Raw genomic sequence first — 9304 nt, 5'->3', positions numbered from 1 at the left:
TTTTTTTTTTTTTTGAGATTATAACCTAATTACAACATTTTTCCCTTCCCTTTCTCTCCCCTGTCCACACTTCCACACACTCCTCCTTGCTCTCTTTTAAATTCCTGGCCTTTTTCATTGTTATTGCATTCATGTATGCACATGTGTTTTCCTAAATACAGCCTGCCCAGTCTGTCTATATGTATGCTATTCGTATGTGTGTTTTCAGGGCTGACCATTTGGTACTGGCTAACTAATTGGTGCGCTTTTCCATGGGGAAGACTGCTTTCCCACTCAGGATCATCCTTTTCAGCTCTTGTTTTTGGTAGTTATGTTGGTGAGACTATGGGCATAACTTCACATTGTTAGGAGACACAATCTCACAGCAGGCTCCCTCATCTCTGGTGCTTACGGCCTTTCTGCTCCCTCTTCCACCATGTCCCCTGAGCATTGGGTGCTAGAGTGCTTTGTAGATGTGTCCACAGGGCCTGGGGTCCACAATTCTGCATTTGTGGTTTTCTGTAGTGGTCTGTCTGACTTACTTCTTGAGCTGCAATGCCCACTGCAGTGAGCAGAAGGCAAATGCTAGTACTTGTAGTCTCCTTTTAGATGCATGTGGGCTGTGCCCTTGGAGTGGGATGAGAGCTGAGTGCGGCTTACACCCCGGCACTCTCAGGGCATTGCAGCCACAGAGCGCTTTGCCTGTTTGGATTGACAGGACTGGTGGTGCCAGGTAAGGGATGGCACTAAGGGCGATGCCTTCAGTCTTCACATTGGCATGAATCTATGTGCCACTGGCCATTCCCATGGTTGTAGTGGGCAAGCTTCCTGTCATCGATCATTGTGTCAGGGATAGGACGATGCCTTGCGTGTTTCCTCTGTCTAAACACTAGTCTCCTATAGTATGGGCATTCTGTGGTTTGAGGCAGCCACTCTTTTGAGCCAAGTTTGTTTCCCGAGGCTATTTTCTGTACCAGTACAGAACAGTGTCTGTTGGGTTCCAGATATGAGAATATGCATGGACTTCTGACCCACAGGGCAGTTTAATTTCAGACCTAGCTCCCTGGGAGATATGAAATCCTTTTCCAAAGCAAGACTACGGTGCAGATTTCAGGCTATGTATCTTGTGGATTATACATCTGTGAGAACTGAAACTTGCCGACAGTGCTGGAAGCATTAGTGTGCTAGAGTTTGCTGGGATTCTCTTTGACATTCCCATTTCTGCAGAACAGAGTCCTTGTCTGTGGAACTGGATAACACATGAAGGTGTTTTGGTTTTGTTATTATACCATTGTTCTAGATGTCTATATTTTACAAGGTTTCTGTTTTTAAATGAATATTTAAATTTACATTTACTGCTGAGTGTGGTATCATAAGCCTTTAATCCCAGTGCTTGGAAGGCAGAGACAGGTGGATCTTGGAGCTCAAGGTCAGCCTGTTCTACAAAGTGAGTTCCAGGGGTATACAGAGAATTTGTGTGTGTGTGTGTGTGTGTGTGTGTGTGTGTGTGTTAGTTACATGGGCATGCATGTGGGGGTCAAATGACAACATTCAGGAGTTGGTTTTTTCTTTCTACTGTGTGGGTCCTGGGGCTCAATCTCAGTTGTCAGCACCCCGGGAACTGAGAGATCTCACCTGCCTGGCCCAGGGCTCCATTTTCTCCTGCTGTTCTAGTGTTGGTTGCTCACCTTGGAGAGCAGATGTATACATGTTGCTTTAGTCCTTTGTGGAGAAGCAGGAGAGTTCTGGGTGCTTCTAGTGAGCTGTTTTGACCCTCATGAGCTGCTTTGTCTCTAAATTCTTTCACCAAGCCTCTCTGGGAAGGATGTGGGAGCATCAGCCTGGCTCTCCCTGCCCCCAGTGAGGCGAGGGGCAGACAGAGCACATGGCCTCGTGTTTTTCTCTGCTTTGCACTTCAGGTACCTCAGGTTGTATGGCATAGTCCTGACAGCTGTCCATAGGAGGCCTGGGGAATAAAGGGGTTACAGGGAGCTCCTGTGGAGATGCTGGGATTGATTCACAGCCCCAGCCTGATACTCACCTCTCTAGACCCCAGAGTTCTGAGGTTGTTGCCTCCTCTTGGCTTCATTTGTTTAGGTGATTGGATAGTTTCTCCAGTTTCCTACTCCACCATCTTTCCTGATATAATTTCTGTTCTTTTCTAAAAGTCTAAAAAAGTATTCTAAAATATATGCTTGGCCCCAGACAACAAAGTTAAAGAATTACAGACCAGCATTAACCCACTTAACAGAAAAACTCACTTACTATATATATTTCTTGAGGTAGGTTTAAAAATAAGATGCAGAATAATATCTTGTTATTTTCTAGTGAAAAAAAATCTTTATTTTTACAATTATATCTTGTAACTGTATACTTATTTTAAAAGTAGGTTTGTGGGCCAAAAAGCTAGCTCAGTTAGTAAAGGTATTTCTGCTATGTCTGCCACATGCCAGGACACACGTGGTGGAGAGACAGACCAATGAGGTGCTGTGTACATGTGCACCCACATAGCATGCACACACAGTTTAAAAAAATTAGAGTGTAATTTAAAAACAGATAGTGGGTAGAAAGTAGGAACTTAATTAAAATGTCTTCTTCACACAAGGTAACTTTTCAAACTCTATATACTTCATTAGAATTATACTTTTCAAGAACACTGAAATCATAAAAGAAAAGGATTTAGGGATTGTTTCCTGTGTTAGAAATGAGGAAACAGCTACTGACAAGAAGGCTGCCCAGGTCTGCATTCTTAAGGGCGAGGGCCACAGTTCCAGCCTGGCAGTCTGCTTCTTTGAGTCTTGGGCTTCCTTAAATGTCTTCTTTAATCCACTCTGTAGGCACTACTGTTAGTGCACTCCAGTCTTCCACATTTATTACATTTTTTAAAAATTATTTTTACATTTATTATTGTGTGCTTGTTTTCCTCCTAATGCTTCTAATGTGTCATTTATTTATTTAGTTTTTTTTCACTATTTGTGTGTGTATCGTGTATATGTTGTGAGGCTTATGCAGGACATAGTACCAGTGTGGTCAGAGGACAGGTTTTAGGACTCTGTCCTCTTTCCACCATGAGATCCAACTCAGGGCATCAGATTTGTGCAGTAAGCCCTTTCACCTGTGGCGCTATCTGCTGGCCCTATTCCTATCTGTTTTTCCTAGTGGAGGGTCAGAGGCTGTGGCATCCCACTTCCTAGATTCACAGTGGGCACCTAGTAGATGCTTGAATGAATGAATGTTAGGGCAAGTGAACAGGCTAGTCTTTGAGGCCAATGGATTGCTGGTGGATTTACTTCTTTACTTATTTTTTTAGTAGTGGGGATTTTAGCTCAGGGCTTTTTTTGTTTAGTTTTGTGATGGAGGATCTCTCTGTGTTGCACGGGCTGGGGTTGAGTCTTTATGTATTCAAGAGATCCTGTAACCACCCTCGGCCACCCAAATGTTAGGAATGAAGGTACATACCATCACACTTGGGTGCACATAGGTCATTATACTGAGACTGTCCCATGACAATGTGGTATGTTCATTGTAGGAAAGAAATTGCTGACTTTGAGCAACAAAAAGCAAGAGAACTGGCTCGAATAGAAGAGTATAGAAAGGAGGAGACGAGGAAACTACAAAAGGAGCGCAGAGTCTTCGAGAAGTACACAGCAGCTGCAAGAACATTCCCAGATAAAAAGGAGCGTGAAGAAATACAGGTACCTGGCTCTACACTGCACTCCAGGTTAATAAAGATAGCAGTCTTGTAAGAGTCCCATTAGAGTTCTTTGATGTTTCAGAAAGAAAGTGTGAGCTGAGTATCCTGTGTGCAACTAATTCAAACTCTTAGAAGGCTGAGGGAGAAGAGGCTAGGGGGTGAAACCCTTTCTCAAGAAGGGGATGGGTAAGGAGAGAAGCAGGTATCTGTGACAGGGTATCACAGTGCCCTGTGTCTGACTCTGGCAGATACTGTTGCCAGTCCTTTATTCAGTAACAAAGTTCCTGCAGAGACCCTGGGGGACCAAGAAGCCAGAACTTGGCTGTGCACCAGTTCAGCTCTGTGCCTTCAGTTTGACCATCACACAGTGGCTGCTGCTAGTTCTTTTCATTCATAGCAGTTTTAAGCTTATGTACTAGCTAGGGATTTAGTTCCAAAACTTACAAAGTGAGAAGGCAAGTAGTGATTCTGTTCATCTTAGAGGTGGACATGGGCATGGCAGAGGAAAGCAGCAGTTACAAACAATGCACTTTTTAAATTGTATTTTTTACAGGTATAGGTATTTGCCTGCATGTATGTATGTGCATTATATATGTGCGGTGCCCCTGGAGATCAGAAAACGGTGTCAGATCTCCTGGCACTAGGGTTACAGATGGTTGTGAGCCACCAAGTGGGTACTGGGAATCTAATCCCGGTCTTCTGGAAGAGCAGCTGGTGCTCTCACTTACTGAGCGGTCTCTCCAGCTGCATGAATGCATTTATTAGAACTATAAACCTAGGAAAAACTAGAGTAATGTATCTATATACTGACACATTACAAAGCTTCTAAGGAAATTCACTTAGCTAAGTATGTCATTTGTTAGATTTTTTGTCCTAGGAATCTGATATATGTAATTTTAAAGCTATTATAACTGACACTTTTTCTGATATCTGTCACATCTCATTAGTGAATGTGATTTAATATATTAGCAAATTAGTGATTTTTGTTCATTGACTATATACAATAATTTGCCATTCTGCTGAAAGCATCAGATTGAAGGGTTTTCTGGTAGAATTCTACATTAGAGTTTTTAAGTATAGGTTCATGTTATCTCCACACAGGAACAACTGAAGTTCTTCCTTTCTTGTATTACTTTTATTTCTCTTGCCTATTGCTCCAGCCTTCTTTCTCTAGCTTCTTTAGGGCTTTCTATCATGAAGGGATATTCATATTGTCAAAGGCTTTTGGTATCCATTGAGATGATGTGATTTCTGTCTCTATGTACTGTACTGTATTTATTAATTTACATGTTTAACTATCCCTGTATCCCTGGGATGAAATCAACCTAATCATGTTGTTGTATGGTCTTATTTACTTTGTCTGCATTTAATTTGGCCTGCATATACCTTTATTGAGAATTTTTTTTTTTGACCTTAAAATGCAAGTACTTATTCAAGGTCATATCATCAGGAATAAGTGATTTATTTATTTAATTATCTTTAATCTTTTTTACAGTCCAGTCGTTAACCCCTCCCAGTCTGCCCTCATCCCATTCCTCCTCCAAGAAGATGTCCCCCTCACCTGCTCCCACCCCACTAGACCTCCCCACTCCCTGGGGCCTCAAGTCTCTCGAGGGCTAGGTGCATCTTCTCTCACTTGAGGCCAGACCAGGCAGTCCTCTGCTGTATATGTGCAGGGTGGGGGGATGGAGGTGGGGGGGATTGTACCAGCTAGTACCTGGTTGGTGGCTCAGTGTCTGAGAGATCTTGGGGGTCCAGGTTAGTTGAGACTGCTGGTCTTCCTATGGGTCACCCTCCTTCTCATCTTCTTCCAGCCTTTCCCTCATTCAACCACAGGAGTTGACTTCAGTCTATTGGTTGAGTGTAAGTATCTGCCTCTGTCTCAGTCAGCTAATTGTTGGGCCTCTCAGATGGCAACCATGCTAGGCTCCTGTCTGTAGACACTCTGTAGCATCAGTGATAGTGTTAGGCCTTGGAGCCTCCCCTTGAGATGGATCCCAATTTGGGCCTGTCACTGGACCTGCTTTCCCTATGTCTCGTCTCCATTTTGTCCCTCCAGTTCACTCACCCGGGGACGTGTGCCTCATGAAAAGAGAACTCCTTGTTTTATGGAGAATTTTTGAGCCTAAGAATATAAGTCAGCATTTACCTCGCATGCTCAAATCCCAGGATTCAGTCCTCAGCCTGATGATGGGGCATCAAAGTACAGAAATGAGAATTTCTGTGTGTACTTGTATGGGTTATGTTATTAGAGTAATACTGGTTCCTCAGAATGTTTACAGTGTTCTTTCCCTTTTGATTTTATGAAGCATGAATGCCTAACGTGAATCCGCCATCCATGAAAGCCATGCCTCAGTCTTATGAGGAACCTGCTGTGCTAGTCTCCAGGGTACATAATGAGATGCAAACGACGGATGGCAGCATCTCTCCATCCTTCCCAGCTAGCTCTAGTCATCCTACTGAATTCCATCACTCTGTGCTCTTGGGTCTTTCCTAGTAAGTTAGTAAAATGACCTGCCGGTTTTATTTGGTAGACTGTTTGGTGGTGTCCTCTAGCTTCTTTGTTGTAGTTCTCAAATCACTGATAACACTGTCCTGACTTTAGTCTTGATTTCTGTGTGTACATTTACAGTTTGTTCATAGACACGTCTAGAAGTTTCTTCACTAGTTTTGTTTATTCTATCTACAACAACTCATTTCTCCCTCTTTCACTACTGGAAAATCTCATTGGGATATTGGCAATATCTGAGCTACATTCCCAGCCCCTCATTTCTTTCCCTCCTTCCCATTCCTCCCTTCCTCTTTTCTCTTTGTTGTGCTGCTAGGGATCAAATCCAGGGTCTTGTGGATGCTTGGCAAACATAGTACCTCCTTCATTTTCTCAATATTAATATTGCTTTCTACTCGTTAATGTCTTTTTTTTTTTAAAGACTAGTCAAGTGCAATAGTGAGAAGGGTGTGGGATATTTAACAAGGAATTCAATTTTGCACTGATGGTGAGCAGTCAATGGAGGTTACTCACCACCTTTGGACAGCCTTCAGGGCAGGTGGCTTTGACTTTGGATTCAGTTTTCTCTTTAACACAAGTCGACTTCTGTTCAACAATTCATGTGGTTTTTTAATTTACCCGTTTTAGTTAGTGGTTAGGTTAGGCTGCATTCCCTCACGCTATCCTTGCGGCTTCTGAACAGTTGTTGACAATGTAAGGTGAGCGCTTACCTGACTCCACACTCCAGCTCTGGAAACCCCAGTGTCATTTACTGTCTAGACATGCTCTCCTGCTGTCTGGTGGGCTGGCATTTTGCACTTTATTGATGCATCTCTTCTCTAATTGCCTTGTTTTAATTCTGTAACTTTTTCTTTTGAGAGGCTTTGAAACAGCAAATAGCAGATTTACAAGAAGACTTGAAAAGGAAGGAAACAAAATGGTCAAGTACACACGGTCGCCTCAGAAGCCAGATAGAAATGCTAGTCAAAGAGAATACAGACCTCCGAGAAGAGATAAAAGTAATGGAAAGATTCCGACTGGATGCCTGGAAGAGAGCAGAAGCTATTGAGAACAGTCCTAAGGCCTGCCAGTACATGACAGCCACAAAAAAGGATGAGCCCATGGTAGGTTTGGGAGGCCTTTTGTCAAATCAGGGTGAAGGCTAATGTTTGTAGATTTAAACTCATAAAGACTAGAGGGTAGGAAGTTAGTGCTACACAGATCCAGGAGGACTGCACTAGACTGAAAGCTCAGGAGGCAGACAGCATGATAATTGTTCAAAAGCACTGCAGTTTCAGGGTAAACTTGATTCAGGAACAGAATTCTGGATGCCATGCAGTTACCACTTGTCTTAGTTACTTTTCTGTTGCTGTGACAAAACCCCATGACTGAGGAAACTTACAAAAGCAAGCATTTATTTGGGGCTCATGGTTGCTGAGCTAAGGGTCCATGAGTATCACGGTGGGGAGCAAGGCAGGGAGGTGTGGTACTTGAGGGACAGAGAAGAGCAAGAGGCAGAGAAAGCTCATTGGGAGGAGTGTGAACTTTTGAAACCTCAAAGCCTATCCCCAGTGACACACCTCCTCCAATAAGGCCACACCTTCTAATGCTTTTTTTTTTTTTTTTTTCCCAAGACAGGGTTTCTCTGTGTAGCCCTGGCTGTCCTGGAACTCATTCTGTAGACCAGACTGGCCTCGAACTCAGAAATCCACCTGCCTCTGCCTCCCAAGTGCTGGGGTTAAAGGCGTGTGCCACCACTGCCTGGCCCTCCAAATGCTTCTTAAACAGTCCCAGCAACTGGGAAGCAAGCATTCAGATATATGAGCCTATGGGGGACATTCTCATTCAGACCATCCTAGAGTTCAGGTGGTGAGGCAAGCATGACAGGCTTTCCAGTTGTCATGTGGGGATGCTGCCCTAGACTGCTGATAGGCAAAGTGTGGGCTGTGGATGACACCTGATGCATTCAGAATTTGTGCTTCATGAGGCAGTGGGTAGAGAACACCTGGCTTAGTGATAAAGCAGGTGAGGAGGGAAAAAGGCTGTCCTAGTGTCCTGAGGAAAGGTTCCTTGAGATTGAGTGCCCTGCTGGGTCTTTTGAGCACTAATGGCCAGGTTATTTCCCAAGCCCCAAACTGCAGCACATCAAGACCCTTTTCCTTGGAGTGCTTATGGAGGCACGGATGCAGAGAAGGTAAGGGCAGGACTGCTCTGCAAAGTTGTTGACAGTGGTTGAAGAGACTGGGGTCGGCTTTTGTTATTTTAGATAGGAGAATGAACAGGTTAGGTGTGGCTCAGTAAAGAGGACACAGCTGCAGGAAGAAGCAGGGACTAGCTGGGGCAGCACCCTCAAACAGATGAGGGCTGCTCTGGCCAGATGCAGGCTGTTGTAAGGTAAGTCCAGACCAGGCTGATGCAGAGTGGCAGCTGGGGGAAGTCTTCTAAAACTCTGCCTTTCTTGGGGAACCAGGAGCACACTCTTCTGAGCTGAGAGGACTGAAGCAAGAGGCAGATGGTAGATGTGGGAGGCTGTCTGAGAATGGAAGAGTCACATGGAACGAGGGGACCTTGGTTGAGAAGACACCTCCATCAGCTGGACTGTAGGAGGCTGGTGGGGCATTTACTTGATTGATGATTTAATATGGGAGGATCTAGCCTGCTTAGTCCTGGCTACTGCTCACAGGTGGCCTTGGCTGGGTTAAGCAGTCTATCAAGAGTGAGCTAGAAAGCAGTGTACTTCCATGATTTCTGTACTTTGAGTGCCTTCTATGGCTTTTCTCAGTGATGGATTATGATTGGGATGCCCTTGTCATGGTCTTTATTACAATATAAGGCAAACTAGGACACCAGGGAAGGCTGGTTTGTAGCTGCAGTGGTGCCTTATGGGTGGGAGACCCTGAAATGATATTTTTTTTTTTGAGCTCTTGATATAGAGTTGGATTTTGGCAAAGATGACTGTTGCTACACAGGGGAGGACAATATAGGTTTGCAATGTGTAAGACTGACTGTTAATGAACCATAAATGTAAGGGGACATAGCAAGCAAGCATGGACAAATAGATTGTGTGCTCTAGGCTGTGGACATTGTGTTAGAGTTTAGGAAATGATCTGGAAAGACAGGATACAGTCCCCTAGAAGAGGAAT

General features: G+C 44.0%; 1 protein-coding gene across 4 annotated transcripts in view; it reads left to right on the top strand.

Annotated features, from left to right (window-relative positions):
* Positions 1-9304, top strand: part of Cenpj (centromere protein J) — a 56176-nt gene that overhangs the window by 37777 nt on the left and 9095 nt on the right. For all 4 annotated transcript variants that reach the window (XM_031362566.1, XM_031362565.1, XM_031362563.1 and 1 more), the window contains 2 exons: positions 3509-3674; positions 7043-7285. In XM_031362566.1, the coding sequence (XP_031218426.1) occupies positions 3509-3674; positions 7043-7285 (409 nt within the window). The remainder of the gene's footprint in view (positions 1-3508; positions 3675-7042; positions 7286-9304) is intronic.

Source organism: Mastomys coucha, unplaced genomic scaffold, assembly GCF_008632895.1.
Source record: "Mastomys coucha isolate ucsf_1 unplaced genomic scaffold, UCSF_Mcou_1 pScaffold9, whole genome shotgun sequence".
Taxonomy (NCBI): domain Eukaryota; kingdom Metazoa; phylum Chordata; class Mammalia; order Rodentia; family Muridae; genus Mastomys; species Mastomys coucha.
The sequence above is the reverse complement of the archived record's forward strand: the minus strand, read 5'-3'. Positions and strand labels throughout refer to the sequence as shown.